Genomic DNA, 19496 nt, shown 5'->3' on the forward strand with positions numbered 1-19496 from the left:
CAATTGTGCATATTAATGTGTGTATGAGAAATGGTGAAAGATGCAATCGCATGATGCTAATAGTAATATCGCCACATGTATTAAAGTGTGAGTTTATCTAAAATGGCGCTTAGGCGGCCATTCGCAAAATGGCGTTTTGCGATCTCATTTCCAAGATGGCGTCTTGCGGCCAGTCGCAAGATGGCGTTGCTGCGATCCAATTTTAAACTGATCTTGTCTCAGCCAATTATCCAGCTTTGACATTCCACCCTTTGATAGCGAACAACATGCTATCACAATCTGATTTTAAATTATAATTTAGGCTTACATTTATATATATGATTTAGTGTTATTATGGGATGGCACAAGGTGGTTCTTAATCCATCAATAATGTGTCTCTGAGTGGGGACATAAAACTACTATTATACGCACGGATCTTGGAAGATCATGTGAAAGGTGTGGGGATACACCAGTCCTATAAAGGCAGTCTTGAAGGGGAAATTTGAGACTTTACATTATCTGAGGTGTTTTAAAATAACATTTCAATAATACATTCTATGCATGTCTAAATATAATACATTAAATGATGGTATTTCCTAGTTCAGGGTTGTAATGCAGTTCTGTATTTACCTCGGTATTCATACTGACCACCATCATAATTTCGTTCTTTCATTTTACTCTATTTTTACATTTTCCACACTTCAACACAATAGGAACACACCGGACACATATGCCAATTATTAAGATGACAATCAGTATAAGGATTAAGAATTTGCCGATGCTGGCGATCACTTCCTAGACCCATTCCCCTAGGCCTGATAACCATTTCATTGGGTTCAGCCATGAAACCCATCCTTCTATCTTCTCCCCTACTTCAGCCACTGAAGCATTATGGTTCTTACGAAATTCCCATTTTAGCTGCAGAATTTCATCCATCTTCCGGTCTATCACTTCCTTAGGGTCACTGGTATCATTGGTGACATAGGTGCAACATTTTACTCCAAATTGGGTGGCCAACCTTACGCAATACCCTCCAGTAACAGCAGTTAAATAATTTAACACTAGCCTGTGCTGCACCAGTTCTTTCTTGTACGCTTGCAATTCTCTCCCTGTATACCTGAATGTGTCATCGTACATCTCGGTGATATTATCTATCAATTTAGCAAGTTCCTGAATATATCTAAAGTTTAATGTACCCCGAGCGATCCTGGTGGGATCCAGTGTGACTAAAACTTGAAAGCCAGTTGTCTCACTAATTAACTGAGTGACTGAGTGGCTTTGTGCACATCACCAGGTATAAAATTTTGTTTGCCTCTGTGTTCATATTGTGTGTGAAGATATGGTGACGGTGTTTTTATGTATACCAAGCATGTCAACATGTGTGAGGGTCATAACTTCTGGGACTAATCTTCCCAGGTAACACAAACCTTCGGAACTCGAGGAGAGCCACTTATACGCTTTTCTTCCACATATAAAATATACATTATCAGGGAGAACATAAGGAATGGTATGCATCATTATCATTAAGCACATTTCCCTTGCAAACAATCCTATTTCTGGGTCTTCCATCTGGTACATGCAAGTTTCTGGCTGTATTATTTTAGCACAATAACCATCTGGCACCTTACCAATAATTTCTTTGGTGGAACTCAATGCATACCGGTACCTAAAATGTCTCCCACTAGATTTAATTGAGCGTAACAGATCATGGTTTATGGACTCATTATCAGCACTTTGTGAGAAGGTCATCATCTGATTATTCCCTGTCACTTCCCAAATCCCGGGTTTAATGGGGTTGGTTATGTTTAAACACAAAAGTGATCTATCTACTTGGAATTGATAGAGTTTGATATGAGGTGGTTTGGATGAGAGGAATTTTCCATCCAATGTTTTGCCTTTCTGTAATTCTAAAATTTCCGTGATATTCAGCGGAAATGGCACCAACCCTACATTATGCTGTCCCTGTGGCACATGTGAACACACCCAGCAATCAGTTTGATTTAACACTTTGCCTACTATGCTATGATAATCCTCTAAAGGATACCCACCCCAGTACGGCTTATATTTAGGCTGGCATCGCTGGATACAATTCTCATCAACTAGGGACCCACAAAGCTCACAAATACAGGAATCTTCAGACAATAAACCTCCACACCGTCCCCGAGTATCCGGAATAACAGCTCTCTTAACAATAACAGTACTAAGATTGGTCAGACACTCCCTTGATTGGCATTGCACTGCCATCAACTCCCCTCTCCACAATCAGTCCCCCTTCACAGAAACTGGACATTTCGACCAGGATGATGAACACTCTAAAAGAGAACATGAAAATGAACACAGCAGGCCCATCCATTGCCACAACAAGACCTGCAGATTTCTTTTAGTTCAGGTATCTCACTACAACCTATTCAATCCTCCCGGAACAAGTTCGCGAGCGACAGGTCCACGCTATCAGCCTTGTCTCTGACTTTTCTCCACCGGTTGATTGACCTTTTTGCAGTGAGTGGAATGGACACGGGTATCTCTCTCAGCCACCTTCAACGATGTAGTACTTGTCAGCAGCACCTGGTATGGACCTTTCCACCGCTCAGTCAAACAACCTGAATGCAAGAAATTTCTGATCATAACATATTCTCCTGGTTCAACATCATGACAGTTAGTTTCAGGCGTATCATTGGACAACAATTTCAGTTTCTGCTGCTGTTGTTTTAACTGCTTACTCATTGATATAAGATACTTTACAGTTACCTCGTTGTTACCTTTCAAGTTTTCCTGTGGACTTATAATCAAATGAGGTTGTCTACTGAACAGTATTTCAAAGGGAGACAGATTTAGAGGGGGTCTGGGAGTGGTCCTTATACTATGCAGGACCAAAGGTAATGCTGCTGGCCAACCTAGTCCAGTCTCTGCCATGATTTTACTTAACTTATTTTTAATAGTCCCGTTCATCCTCTCTACCTTGGCACTGGCTTGCGGTCGGTAGGGGGTGTGAAGTCGGCTATTAATACCCATCAGCTTACACATATTTTGAAAAACATCACCTGTGAAATGAGTACCCCTGTCACTCTCTATGATTTTAGGGATACCGTATCTGCATACAAGTTCCTGAACTATTTTCTTGGCAGTAAATGCAGCAGTATTAGTGGCCGCTGGGTAGGCCTCAACCCAATTAGAAAATATATCAGTGCACACTAATATATACTTAAGATTCCTGCAGGGTGGTAATTGGATTAAATCAATTTGTATCACCTGGAAAGGTCCATCAGTTGGTGGAATGTGGGACGGTTCGGTAGGGATCGCTTTACCTATGTTTTTCCTCAAGCAGGTCAGACAGGACATTGCTATCTTTTCTGCTTGTGAGGAAAAACCTGGTGCACACCAGTATGCTCTCACCAACTTACACATACCTTGCTTTCCCAGATGAGACAGACCGTGTGCTGCCTCAGCCAGGCTGGGGTAATATGCCTTGGGGGCTACTGGCTTACCTTGTCCGTCCCTCCAGAGCCCGGAGGACTCTTGCCCACATCCCTTGGACTTCCAAATGGACTTTTCCTGGATTGAACACAAATTTTGCATCTCAATTAATTTCAGCATATCAATTGTTTGGAAAGACATAATTTTTTCAGTGGGAGAAAACATTTTAACCCTGCTACCCATTTTGCAGCTTCATTGACTCTGTTGTTACCCAGTGACACTGGGTCATCCTCACATGTATGGGCTTTACACTTGATTACTGCCACCGCTTTGGGCAGTTGGATTGCTTCTAAAAGATGTTTTATGTGTCGGGAATGTGCAACTGGTGTGCCTGCTGCTGTCATAAAATTTCTCAGACGCCATAGAGCCCCGAAATCGTGCACCACCCCGAACGTGAACCTCGAGTCAGTGTAAATGTTAGCAGATTTGCCTGCTGCCAGTTCACATGCTCTAGTTAGTGTTACTAACTCTGCCACGTGGAATATTTGACCTTTTTCTCTCGGGAGCGCATCAGACTGATGTGATCCTGGACATTATCTAATACATCTTTATCAAAACTACCAATTCTGGGAAACAGTCTAACACTCTTCATCATCATTTCAAACCATACATCACAATACCTTATTGCATAAGTACCAAACTTAGTATGCATAATACGACGGGCATATCCAAACAGTGCTTCCATTAGCAGCACATCATTGTCTAACATCTCTATTGTTTGCATGGCTCCCATTCTGAGACAACTCCTATGTTTTTCAATAAAGATTTAAACTGGTGAAAGACAGTCAAAATACTTTCACTTACCTGTGGACGATTTAAACGGCAGCGCCCAAACACCTGTGAAGATTTGAAGAAGGCTACTCCACACACCTGGATAATATTTAAGAAGGCAACTTCCACACCTATGGAAGTTTAAGTTGGCTACTTCCACACACCTCTCTACAACAAAGACAACATGTACACCTGCTACTGTGTATAGAATGGTAAGCTGCTTACCGAGCGGCTAGCACTTAGCCCTTAAAGGTCATATGGTACCTCTAACTTTAGGGAACAAGTTACCCCTACCAACAAATACTCACTGTTACACACTTTTCTCCTGCGCAAAAAAATACACGTTAACCCAGATATTGACAACAATTGAAAAGAATGTAAATCTCAACAGCTTTGTTTAAACATGTGGCAGCATGATCGGAAGTGCGTATACGCTATTGTGCGACCTGTCGCATACAAAATAATTCGACTACCATACAACTGTATTACAACCTTTAGCTGCGTACACAAAAGTGCGTCTTTACTGTGCGCAAAACTGCGACTCAGCCGCGTGTTCAATACTGCGGCACCCCTTTAAATGTTAGGTTCTATCAACAAAAAAAAACAAACTTTTTCCTCTCTTGTCCCTGGATTCTAGTCAGCATCCCTGGCTCACACGAAAATGAGTAGCGATCTCTCAGCATCAAGCGGTTGTAGGTAAACCCTGCATGTGGCCACTCCACCCTTTGGTGAGAAATCGATAACCGTAAGTGCCGTGTGAGCGGGTAAGTGACTTCACTACGAGCCCCCAACTAACGATACTGCCTTTGAACCTCTATATACCCCTGCCTATACCTTCTAATATCCTGCCTATAAACCTTTAAGGATGATGCTAATTTGCGTACACAGTCATACAGTAAATAAAGACTCCAGACCTAGAACCTGTGGTTCCAAAGCACAAAGTATTATTCAAGTAAAAGTACAGCAGTTACATGCTATGATCCTCATATAATCTTAGCGCAAAGAGATTATACAGACCCAAGTACAATTATACATACGCAGCGCTCTCTGGTCCAGACATAGACATCAGCAAGAAACTCCTCGTCAATCAGCAATCAGCACGAAGACTCGGAACCCAGGGTCAGAGCACACATATTTATACCCCCCAGGAATAAACAACACAATAGAGAAGTTTGTTGCTAATACCATTGGTCCTAAAGGAGAGGGCATATGTTACAAGGCATTTAACAGATTGGTTCAAATAGACACAATCCAGCCTCTATCAACTGGTGGTCTCTGGTTTCCTGCCTCATGCAAATCCTAACAGTTGTTCATATAATGTACATTTTGTTGCTTGAAGTCTCTGTGGTCCATAAGTTGAGAATGCATGTTGCGATCTCTCCATCAATATTACCGGAATACTGTTGAGAGAGTACGCATCAGTACAATACCAAACATGGCTTACTTATCACGTATAAAACCTTAGTTACGAAATAACCTTTATTTCCTAGCAATGATAATAAATGTGCATACTCGAATCTTATACCTTAAAGCTTATGGAACCTTGTATGTGAATATGTAATGTGTAAGTATGTGGGGTTTGATGTAAAGACACTAGTTAACTTGGGGCAGATGCGTGTGTATGGAGCTAATATTCAGCATTTTCATACAGGGTCTTATGCATTCGCTAATATGCGACTAGTTAACAGCGCAATTGTGCGTATTAATGTGTGTATGAGAAAAGGTGAAAGATGCAATCGCATGATGCTAATAGTAACATCGCCACATGTACTAAAGTGTGAGTTTATCTAAAATGGCGCTTAGGCGACCATTCGCAAAATGGTGTCTTGCGATCTCATTTCCAAGATGGCGTCTTGCAGCCAGTCACAAGATGGCGTCGCTGCGATCCAATTTTAAACTGATCTTGTCTCAGCCAATTATCCAGCTTCGACAACCCTGGACAGCAGACTCTCCGCCTCCTAGACAACCCCCCCTGCTGTCAGTCATTCTGAAAGAGATGGCTGATGGGCTGCCCCCCACTGATGCTGCTTCCTTTGGTAGACCTCACAGCTTCCTGGCTGTTCAGGTCCAGGTGCTCTCCTCTCCACACCCGCTGCTCCGCTCAGCACCTCACAGTAAGTGCTGCTTTCCTCAAGTCAGGGGCAGCTCTCTCCCTCCGGCAAGCGCAGCTCCGTCCATGCTGCATGCTTACCTCAGGCTCTCCACACACACTCTGCTCCCGGTGGCCCCTGCGGGTGCCTCTTATATCCAGCGGTCGCGTGCTGGGCTCCTTCCCACCGGCCGCATGCGCCGATCTGTCCACTGGCCACCTATATAGGTTTTTGGGGGGAAAGGGTTCTCCCCTCTGCTGTGACTTGGCTATTCTGTGCCTGTCCAGGCTCCCACAGGCTCCCTATGCCCGGAGTGGGCAGCAGGCTCCATTATCCCTCTATGAGGGGGGGCAGTCCATATACACATCAACTAGACATGTTTACCTTGGACCATTATATATAAACATCCACTAGCTCAAGAATCCTTTAAGGAAAGCAACATGCCTATGTATATATACAGTCAGGTGCATAAATATTGGGACATTGACAGAATTTTCATATTTTGGCCTCTATTCACCACAATGGCTTTGAAATGAAGCAAACAAGATGTGCTTTAACTGCAGACTTTCAGATTTAATTTGAGGGTAATTACATCCAAATCAGGTGAACGGTGTAGGAATTACAACGGTTTCTATATGTGCCTCCCACTTCTTAAGGGGCCAAAAGTAATGGGACAAACTAAACCATTCTAAATCTAACTTTCACTTTTTAATACTTTGTTGCAAATCCTTTTGCAGGCAATTACAGCCTGAAGTCTGGAACGTATAGACATCACCAGATGCTGGGTTTCATCCCTGGTGATGCTCTGCCAGGCCTCTACTGCAAATGTCTTCAGTTCCTGCTTGTTCTTGGGGCATATTCCCTTCAGTTTTGTCTTCATCAAGTGAAATGCATGCTCAATCAGATTCAGGTCAGGGGATTGACGTGGCCATTGCATAACAATCCACTTTTTAGTGTTAAAAAACTCTTTGGATGCTTTTGAAGTTTGCTTCGGGTCATTGTCCATCTGCACTGTGAAGCGCCGTCCAATGAGTTCTGAAGCATTTGACTGAATATGAGCATATAATATTTCTCGAAACACTTCAGAATTCATTCTGCTGCTTTTGTCAGCAGTCACATCATCAATAAATACAAGGGAACCAGTTCCATTGGCAGCCATACATGCCCACGCCATGACACTACCACCACCATGCTTCACTGATGAGGTGGTACGTTTTGGACCATGAGCAGTTCCTTTCCTTCTCCATACTCTTTTCTTCCCATTACTCTGGTACAAGTTGATCTTTGTCTCATCTGTCCATAGGATGTTGTTTCAGAACTGTAATGGCTTTTTTAGATGTTGTTTGGCAAACTCTAATCTGGTCTTCCTGTTTTTGTGGCTCACCAATGGTTTACATCTTGTGGTGAACCCTCTATAATCACTCTTGTGAAGTCTTCTCTTGATTGTTGACTTTGACACATATACACCTACCTCCTGGAAAGTGTTCTTGATTTGGCCAACTGTTGTGAAGGGGTTTTTCTTCACCAGGGAAATAATTCTTCTGTTATCCACCACAGTTGTTTTCCGTGGTCTTCCGGGTCTTTTGGTGTTGCTGAGTTCTCCGGTGCGTTCTTTCTTTTTAAGAATGTTTCAAACAGTTGATTTGGCCACACCTAATGTTTTTGCTATCTCTCTGATGGGTTTGTTTTGATTTTTCAGCCTAATGATGGCTTGCTTCACTGGTAGTGACAGCTCTTTGGATCTCATATTTAGAGTCGACAGCAACTGATTCCAAATGCAAATGTCACAACTAGAATCAACTCCAGACCTTTTACCTGCTTAATTGATAATGAAATAACGAGGGAATAGCCCACACCTGTCCATGAAATAGCTTTTGAGTTGATAGTCCCATTACTTTTGGCCCCTTAGAAAGTGGGAGGCACATATAGAAACCATTGTAATTCCTACACCGTTCACCTGATTTGGATGTAATTACCCTCAAATTAAATCTGAAAGTCTGCAGTTAAAGCACATCTTGTTTGTTTCATTTCAAAGCCATTGTGGTGGTGAATAGAGGCTAAAATATGAAAATTCTGTCAATGTCCCAATATTTATGCACCTGACAGTGTATATATATATATATATATATATATATATTGGCAGCTTCCTGTGTAAATACATTAATTATTATCATTAAAAGAGAATGCATTTTATATATTTTTATTACCATGTACATAAATTAATTTGCCATTAATCACTTTAGGGGTATCACATTTGCACCTTTAATTTGCGTAACTTGGTGCGAAGGCGACTTCCCATTTTGTCCCAGTTTCTTGTTTAAAAAATGTATCCTCATACTAAAATAATTGTGGTCGAGGATGAACTCCAGCTGTCAGCATGCCTGATGCATGTGTATAGTGACCTGACATCACATGGCCAAATAGAATGTTTTCTACCAGGTTCATTCACTTAATTGTTGTAGTACCGCAGTGGTATCCTTAATGTAGCTCTTCTGAGCTGTAACTAGTGGTTGTATGTAATTGTCAACATAACCTGAAAGGTTTGAGGTCAGAGAGTTTATTCCTGATACAATGGGCCTTCCAGGTGGATTTTGTAGATCTTTATGTATCTTGGGTAGTTGGTAGAACAGAGGGATCTTTGGTGTTTTTATGTTCAAATATTCAAATTCTTTTTTGTTTAAAATGCCTAGACTCAAACCTTCTTCCAAGTGTACCTCTAATTCTTTTCTGAATTGTTCTGTTGGATCCTTTGGTAGTTCTTTGTACTGTACGTTTCTCTGCCCGTGAGTAATCTGTTAGTTTCAGCCAGATAGTTCCCCTTGTCCATTATTACCTGGCCCCCTCCTGTATCTGCTGCCTTAATGATTATGTCTTTATTATTTTTAAACTCTTCCAGTGCTTTCTTTTCTCCCCTGGTGATAGTCATCTTGATCTTGGGTTTGTCTGGAAGTCCTTTAATGTTTTTTTCTATTAATTTCTGGAATGTTTTTTAGCAAGAAACTATTTTAATATGGTAAATTAGTGCACTTTAAATGGATCTGCTATAATGTACCAGTTATATAGAGACCACTGACATCTGTAACTTTTAAGCTTTGTTTTATGTTTCCTTTTTTCAACTAACTTTTCATACTTTAGATCAAAGATTCTTAAACTGATAATTTTTTAAGCTTTTAGAAGCTTTTAAACAGCTCAAAATAAAGTCTGATTTTAATTGAAACAACCTGGACTGCCTTAGAATGTAGCCAATGGGCTGCGACCTAATGAAATAAAGGTGTGGAGGAGAAACAAACAGATCACCTTGAAAAGTTACTTATTGTAATGAAACATGTTGGTGAAGGAAGGTACCCAGCAACAGTGATTTTACTCTCTTGTGGAGACTCTCCTGGACAATCCGCTTACAGCGCTCAGGACAGGGCAGAGTGATCATGCAGCCGCTTGCCAAAAACTGGACGAAGTGAACACCACTGACAGCACGTCAGCTAGCTGCACTGACTGTGAACAGAAGATCACTTGGTAGGGTAAGATAGGGAAAGTTTTTCAATACTTATTGTGCCGGAACCCGAGAGGTTAATCACCACATTCATACAAAAAGCGCTATAAAAATCTTTGAAGTGTACATTGTATGTGTCCTATTAACTGATTACACCCTGCAGATCTATTTTTTTTATTTATATATATATATATATATATATATATAGGTAATGCTGGATGGAACTCCGGGTCTTGTATTCGATGTAAAAGACTGCTACCATGCGCAGTCAGTCCAACGTTTCAGTTTAATACCTTTTGTCAAAGGTAGCAGTTTTTACACCGACTACAAGACCCAGAGTGCCATCCAGCATTACCTCTATACTGTACGATTACCTCGTTTGGAAGGGCACCCAGGCAACGTATATGCTATACACTACAGTGCCGGCTCTGTCTCTTGCTATATATATATATATATATATATATATATATATATATATAACGTAGCAGAAACGGCGGCACTCAAGGATTTGAAAAAAGACAACCATTACAAGCTTCAGTCAAAATCAATGTTTCAATGCAACAGCATTTTCAGCAGGAAACGTCGACTTTGACTGAAGCTTGTGTTCGTCTTTTTTTCAAATCCTTGAGTGCCGCCGTTTCTGCTACGTTTGTTATTGGTTCATGTTCCATGCACCTTTATCGGAGGGCAACGCGGTAAGAAATACATTTTTTCTTTATGCTTGTGAGTGCTAAGCTGCAGACCTTGGATTTTATATATATATATATATATATATATATGTAAAATATTTTTTTGCTATCATTGTAGGCATATTTATTGTATTTATTTCACTTAATTTATAGTGTTTTCTGATAAAACACATAATTTAAGACAATTTATTTTATTTAAGAAAGCTGTTTTGGTTACAAATTAGAAACGCTTGACCACATTCTACATTCTTCTACAGCTCTGATTCCATGATGAAAATGCTGTACTATAGTGTATCGAATCACAGGTTCTGTCAGCCAATCATCGGGCGGTGATCAGAGCCGGATTTAGACCTCTTGGGGCCCTAGGCAAGATATTGGTTTGGGGCTCTTCTCAATCTATAGCACTATATTTTCATTCTTGATTCATGCTCCATTATTTGTTGTTTTTCCTCCTTATATTCAACTTTTTAAAGCGTACCTAGTATGTGTAACACATTGCAACAAACCATTGCTGTCCCGGTGTAACAAACCTAGCACGCACCCTCACTGAAGGTTGGCCCCATCCTGCCCTCTCCATTAACCTAACTGGTTCTGTACTTTGTTCGTAGATACATGGAAAAACCTCAAGCCATGTAAACATGGCCCTCTGGAAGTAGGCCCTACCACATTGCCATGCAAGAGACAGTGTATGAAGAAGAGAGGGCCTGCACATAGGGGAGAGCGAGTGAAGAGGGTGGTGTATTGGGTACAATTAGTGAAGAGTGTTTGGCTGTATACTGTTAAGTTTCTTGACCTGGGCAACACTGGACATTACATGCAATTTCACTATGTTTAGGCAAAAAACCACAAAGCCCAGACTTTTCACATAGCATATCCCACACATATGCAGCTAAAATGCATCAATCATGTCACAGAACAATGAAAACAACAACCATTTAGCTTTGTTTATAGACCACACACTGGAAGAATAGTAAAAGTAGGCTGATACTGAGTGTGCATGACTGGCACAAGTTTTTTTTTGCAGTTTTACCATGTGATTAAAAGTGTCATTTTTTGGGCTGTCTCAGAGTAATGGGGTACTAGGGGCCTGATTCAGATTAGTATGCTAATGTATACGCAGATGAGATTTTTGAGGCCTAAATACTTTCTAAACATCGTAAACAAAGTAGCCTCCCAGAGAAAAACAGAAACACCCACTGGAGCCATCTCAAAGTCCACAGCAACTGCGTACACATATACGCAGCATCTACACAGAAACAACGAACATCAACTAACTGAGTGAGCCTGTGCTCACGCAGTCTAGCTGTGGCAGTAGCGACGCTGATGGCTTGTTTCTCTACATACATGATCTCAGCTGGAGGCAGAAACCCCCCGAAAACAGTCATGACATGCATCCCTACCCTAATCCTGACTCTAACTCAACCCTAACCCCAAACTTTACCCTAACCATAACCTTTTAGCCTAATACTCTAACCCATACCGCTAAACCAACGCGAATACTCTATACCTTATACCCTAACACAAACCCCTAAACTAACCTCAATACCCTAACTCAAACCTCTACACCAACCCTAATACCCTAACCCATACTGCAAAACCAACACTAATACCCTATCCCATAAGATAACCGTTATACCCTAACCCAAACCGCTACATCAACCCTAATACCCTAACCCAGTGGTTCCCAATCACGATCCTGAAGGCACCCTAACATTTCAGGTTTTAAGGATATCCATGGAAATATAAGTATGTCTGTGCTTGGGATCACTACAGCATAAAAAGCAGAATGGAGCAATACGTTTACCAAATGTTTAATAATAAAATACACATAAAAAAGAACTGCAGTTCCTGAATATTAAATGAACAATCAGCAGGTGCAAATATACATCAATACATAAGAAATGGATATATATCATAATCCTGAAATGACGTTTTTAAAAATGGTCATAATATATAAGATAGAGGCCCTCATTCAGAGGCGGTCGCAAGAAGCGATCGCTCTCTCTGAATGAGGGCGGCCGCTTCATTTTTGAAGTGCGGCCTCCTGGTCGTTAGTTAAGCTGTGGGTTACCACCCACAGCTTAACGACCAACCAGGTTGATGGTCGCAATGGTGATCACCATCGCGACCATCGGGGCTTACGACCAGACCCTAAGGTTGGGTCTGGGCACCCGTAAGCCCCAGGGAGCTTTCTGCTCTGAAAGAGCAGGAAGCTGCCCACTGACATCACTGATGATGTCAGTGCGGCCGCCCACAAACCGGTAGGCGTTCGTTAAGGAACACCTCCATATTGGAAACCATCCCCCCCGGCCCACCTACCAAACGGGGCTAGCTGTCGATCAACATTGACAGCTGCCTCTTTGGTAACGTGCTCCAGGGCGACAGTTTCTCTGTCGCTCCGGGGCTTGCGCACGCGCAGTGCGACCGCTGCGCATGCGCAGGCCTAACCATCGAGTTGGTTATGAGCGCATCGGCGCTTGCAACCGACTCTGAATAAGATCCAGAGTCCTGCTTAGCAGAAAAAAGATGCTTGTGAGTTCTGCTTGTAAAAGAATCTCACAATTGGCATGAGCACGGTGATATAAATGCTTTCCTGTTTCCAGAGGAAAAGCCAGCAAAGCACAATAGACTCGCAGCTCTCCATCCGCTAAACAGTGGTAATCCAGATATCCCTAGAGGCTTGTATGGTGTTAAAGTTGTAGTGTGGATGCAGTGTGCCTCTTATGAGAACCAAGATTGTTACACTGTGTGGGGGAAATGCAATGTATTTCCTGTGTTGAGCTGGAGACTTCGGGTGCCTTGAGGACCAAGTTTGAGAATCACTGCCCTAACCCCTAAACTAACCCTAACCCCTAAGCCAAACCGCTACACCAACCTTAACACTATATGTGTAATACCCTAACCCAAACCCCTAAACTATCCATAATATCCTAACCCTAAGTTAGATGTTACCTAAGTTATGGCTCATTAGAAGGAGTCATACAGGCATTTACACTGGCAGACACCACCGACATCAACATAATGGATGATGATTAATTTACCAATTATTTTTTATATGCACAGTGCTGCAGCTTCTGCTGCCACCCAGACTCACCACCAGTCCTCCTAATGTTGATCCTCAGTCAGTGCTGCCTCCCTCAGTCCCTCAATCCCCTGGCCCTCACTTCATTTACTGCCAGCCCAGCACGCAGCTGCTGGGCTGGGGCCAGCAGGAGCTGGGCGGCGGGCCCTCCGATGCATTGCGGAGTGCAGACACAGTGCCAAGTGGGACTCTGGGAGTGCGGGGTGATTCATGACATCAAGCGGTGCGCGCAATGCTTCTCTGGGATTGTTTTGCAAAGGCACAGTAATGGAACCCAGTGCCAGTATTAGTGGTATTAATGCTGGTCTGAGCCCTATTAATGAGCGTCTGTAAAACATTTACAGCTTGTGATGGATGGGCTGGATTTCGTGGGGCCCTGCCACGGGCCCCTTGGGACCCACAGGGCCCTAGGTGGGCGCCTAGGTTGCCTTGTGGAAAACCTGGCGCTGGAGGTGATAAAGAAAATGCATTGGATATCCTGCAAGTTGTATTACAGGCTATGACTTTTTCCAGTGCAACGCTATGTTCCGTTGCGATCAATACTGAATGGCACGACTTAAGGCATACCGTATGGAGCGAGATGCAGGGCATGCTACATGGCGTATGGAGCAACAAACTAGCTGGGTCCATCTGTATTGTTGTACACATAACCACACATACACATGAAGACACATAAACATATAATATATATATATATATATACACACACACATATTTATTTATTATTTTACTTATTAACAGTTTCTTTTATATAGCACAGCACATTCTGTTGCACTTTACAATTGGAAACATTAATAGAACAAAACTGGGTAATAACAAACGGATATATAGGTAGGAAGGCACTGTTGTACACATAGCCATACACATAGTCACAAACGCATACATTTACATACACACTGTTGCACACATAGCTACACTTAAACACATACATACTGTGTGTAGTCACACATACACTTACATATATATGCTGTTGTACACATAGCCACATTTATACACATACATATATAGTCAGACACTTATATTACACATACTGTCACATACATACTGTTGTACACATAGAGACACTTATACACATACATATATAATCATAAACATAAAAACTGTCAAACATACAGTCACATACATAGACATACATAATATCACACACATACTGAACATATATACAGTTACACACTTATACACCTAAAACTGTCACACACATATATACATATATACAATCACTCACACATGTATGTGAAACAATGCTTTCATGCAACCAGGATGGAATTTTCAATGCTGCTAAATTTGTCTGTGGGGAAGTGAAGTGGGTTCACATTACAAAGCATGAAGCAAGTAGTCCAGCTAAACAGTATTTGAAAATAAAGAGCTCTATGGAGAGTGAACTTCAACCTATGCTGGTGGAACAAGTGGCAGCTGTTTGTCATAGTTTCAAGGCCCAAAAAGCAGATGCACAAGAAAGTCCAAGAGGCATATGCAGTGCCAGATTAAGGTCCTCATGGGCCTGGAGCTGAAATCTAGGAAGGGCCTATTGTGTACAGTCACAAGGGGTGTGACTACTGGTATAACATCTTCATCTCCCTCCCCTCTTTGACTTTTCGCCTCAAATTGAATATGGCCCTTAGTGTATGCTTCATAATCAAAGTCCGGACTTTTCGCCATCATCGCCATTTTTAGTGGGGATAAAGTATCGGGCGCGTGCACGATTATCCCCGTATCCAATTATCGTCGAAAACGGGACCCGGCGGAAAGGTGAGTATCGAAAAGTCTAGCCAATTTTCGGGAAACCATCCCGCCACCCCCCAAACGATGTCCCTGAAGTTAGTTTTTAAAATTCTTCAAAAATCCACCTGCCGCAACCAGCCGCATGCTAGAAAACACCTGCCGCATACTTGGGGACCCCCCTGACTCTATTTTACTAGTTTTTAACTTTGTTCCCCATCTTTTTTTTTTACACCCCCAAAACGAAACCCCTTTTTTTGGGCTGTCCTAGGCTACTTTTTTAATTTTTTTTTTACACAGATTCTTTTTAGGGGACATTCCAAAGGATGCAGGCTACATTTTTCAAGTTTGCACCCCTAATCCCCAATTCTGCACTTTTTTTCAACACCTATTCTATGGTGAAAACTTATCCCCGTTTTTTGACAAAGATTTTTCGCACCTGCGAAAAGTCTTTGAAATTGAATATGGGGATAAGTGAAAATGAAGATCTAATTGAATATGGCCCTAACTGTTCTGTAAAAAATAAAAAAACACACAAACTATGGTTTATTAATAATATGCAAATTTTTTTTATTAATAATGTGCTTTAACAGAAACATTCCTGAAACTTGCTAGTTTTCAAATAATTAACCTTGAACAAAGTAAAAGGTGCAGAACATAAAAACACAAATACTTAATAAACACATATGTACTATATATGTATATACACAGTATATATATATATATATGTATATATATATATACACACACATACAGTATGTGTGTGTATATATATATATATATATATAATTTATTTATTTTTATTACACACCCACACATATATATCCTGACAATAACACTGAAACTTGATTATATCCGTTTGTCTATGCCTGTTATTGGCCGAGTGCCGCACCTTACTCTACTGCCTGCGAGACTCCGAGTGCCGCCTGCTGTGTGATCTGTATGGTGGGGATGCGTTCTCCTCTTACAGGAAAGGCACCGGAACACATAACTTTACTACATTGAGTGCCGGATCATTGTTGGTGTATGTGTATATATATGAGTGCCGGATCATTGTTGGTGTATGTGTATATGTGTATATATATATATATATATATATATATACATATACACACAAATCAAACGGACCGGCACTCCTCTGAAGAATCAACTTGCTCCGGTGCCATCAGAACAAATGAAAATTAAACAGAACAAAAAACTGCGGCACTCAGAGACTGATGTTAATCAAATATATTAAATGGTGTCACAAAAAGAATCCAACGTTTCGGAGCTCTGTGGCTCCTTTGTCAAGGTCACCTTGACAAAGGAGCCACAGAGCTCCAAAATGTTGGATTCTTTTTGTGACACCATTTAATATATTTGATAAACATCAGTCTCCGGGTGCCGCAGTTTTTTGTTCATATATATAATATATACACACACAGTATATATACACATATATATGTATACACACACTATATATACATAACACACGCAGTATATATACACATATATATGTATACACACACTATATATACATAACACACGCAGTATATATATATATTTTTAGAATGCTTAATAATTTAATATTATGTATAGATATGCATACATATATGATTGATATGCATACATATCAATACATAAACTATTACTGAACAGCAACAGCCTGGCCAGAGGGACTGAAAAGCAGCTTACCTTGGGGGACTCAAAAGATCACACAGACAGTGCTGCTGCTGTCACGATGTCACCAGCCTTCACGGAGGAGAGGTGAGCCTGTGACTGAGGCTGAGAGGCAGGCTATGGTAGTGGTCGGTGCACAGCCTGGGACAGGCTGCGTGAGGGCGCGTGTGGTGGCGGGCGGCACCTATGTGACGTCACATGATGTGCAGGCGGCGCTGCTGCCATTTAACTGTTAGCAGCGCTGGGCGGGCTAGAGAAGCCCAGCCCTCAATGCTCTGCCATTATGTTTACGCACCGGTCCGGTGTCACAGCCGCGGCCGGTGGAGGGGAGGTTATGCGCAGCCGTGGGGTGGGGGGTGTGGTCGGCCCTCAGGCTGCTGTAGGAGGAAAGAGAAAATCTTTCTACAGTAGCACACACACACATATCACAAGGCTATGGGCCTATTCTGATGGTGGGTCTGGAGCTGTAGCTCCATCAGCCCCATTATTAATCTGGCCCTGGGCATATGCCTTATTAAAGTGGCAGATAGCCATCAAAGCCAGGAGATAAACATTCAAGTATCTTACGTGGACATGAGAGTCCGGAATTTGAGAATGATACATACTGTCACACACATATACACCATACTTGCCTACTTTTTAAAAAACAATTCAGGGAGATTGTGAAAACAACACCTATGAGCGCGGTTTAATGTGGGCGTGTACTGCTACATCTGAGAGGCGTGTCATAAAATTTACTTACATACAAATTTAAATGAGTCCCAAAGCAGTTAATAAGATCTACGTGTTGATGAAAACACACTCATACTTTTCCATGTAGCCATAGGGATCATTGTGCCTTACAACCAATGCACGTAAATTATACTAGTGATACCATTTGAATGTATTTTTCTCTGGTTTTCTTTAATATAACTGCTTCATAATAAGGGTAAGGTGCAAATCATGGCGATGTAGACTCTTCAGGGATACAGGGAGATTGCTACTATTTCAGTGAATCTCCCTGACAATGAGGGAAGGTTGGCAAGTATGATATACACTTACATACATACTGTTATACACATGTAATGCTGGTGACTCTCAGTTTGATGGTGGTACTTTGAAAGAAAATTATTTGCTAGTGAAGTATGCCAATAGCCAATACGGTGCTTCAAGGCTGAAAGTGAAAGATGTTTCAAGCAGAAGTTGGCCAGTCGGTGTGCCTTTAAGAGATTTAAGTAAGAGAAACCTTTGTTCGGTCAAAAATAAACAAAAAAATAGCTGTTCTTGGTCTGAACCAGAAGATTCTGAGGAAAAGAACTTGCTGGATTTTCATGAAGTTGACAAGAATGAAGATGAAGTATGTCACTTTGGGAAAAGGTACTTCAAGTTCTTAATGCCGGACATGGTATCCAAACTGGGGTGGTACACCTGTCAAACCATAACTCGGGTGTCCGAAGGTGAGCTCAGGGAGGACAGAAACCTCAAGTAGACCCGAAGGGCAATACGAATACTTTGTTCTGCTACCATACTTCTGTTGTAATAAATAAAGCTGACTATTACTTTTTAAATGGGACATTTGGTCTCATGTCTTTATTTTAGTTACGTTTAGAGTGTTGAGAGTTTTGGTTTATGGTTCATCTGTCTTCTGATGTTAGACAGCTTAATCTCTTGTAAAATAACCAAATAATTGGCAAATTTACAAAATTGGAATCTATTACATTACTATATTTTCAACAAAGCACCATGATCTGTATTTTTTGCCACAATACCCACTGGTATAATTTTTTGATATGGTAACATTAAAGTGTGAACATCCATTATTACATTCATTATAAACATCTTGTACATGCACTTTACAGTACCTCTACTTATATTTTATCCAAACACAAGCTGTAAACTATAGTTTTATTTTTCTTATTATGTGCTCTTTCCTCTCTCAATTTACAGCTGGGAGCCTATTGAGAAATATATTAATGAACAATATGAAAAGTTCCTGAAGGAGGAGGTGAATATAGCCAGGAAGAAGCGCATCCCAGACACTCGAGTACACTGCTGTCTTTACTTCATATCTCCTACTGGACACTCGTATGTAGAGCTGGGTCTTCTGACTTCCTCTTGGGGGCAAAGTACAAGCTTTTCTATTGTACATAGATGCATTCAGTACAGTTTGTAAAAGTTATGAGGTAACGTGCATTCTTCAAAGTAAAAAAGGGACAGAAAAACTCTTTCTGGGACACGCTTGAAAAAATTATTATGTGTGAATTAAAACATAACTTTTAATAAGTACAGTTAATAAATATATAACAGACAAAAAAGCATATAAAATAAATCAATCAGATGTATAATATTCTCATCTGATTCTCTTTCTAATTGCCAAGTTAATCTATTTTGTTGTCTCTTTATTGATTATATTCACTCAGATAGTGTTAATACCAAGTATATAACAACTATTATTTACCAGCAGATACTATCCGAGATGAGATGAGAATATTATACATCTAATTGATCTATTTTAGATGCTTTTGGTCTTATATTCTTATGAACTGTACTTTATTAACCACTTA

General features: G+C 41.0%; 1 protein-coding gene across 2 annotated transcripts in view; it reads left to right on the forward strand.

Annotated features, from left to right (window-relative positions):
* Positions 1 to 19496, forward strand: part of SEPTIN3 (septin 3) — a 496581-nt gene that overhangs the window by 353549 nt on the left and 123536 nt on the right. For both annotated transcript variants that reach the window (XM_088443868.1, XM_088443870.1), the window contains exon 5: positions 18880 to 19017. In XM_088443868.1, coding sequence (XP_088299994.1) covers positions 18880 to 19017 — 138 coding nt within the window. The remainder of the gene's footprint in view (positions 1 to 18879; positions 19018 to 19496) is intronic.

The sequence above is a fragment of the Taudactylus pleione genome, unplaced genomic scaffold, assembly GCF_031769625.1.
Source record: "Taudactylus pleione unplaced genomic scaffold, aTauple2 ptg000336l, whole genome shotgun sequence".
Lineage (NCBI taxonomy): Eukaryota > Metazoa > Chordata > Amphibia > Anura > Myobatrachidae > Taudactylus > Taudactylus pleione.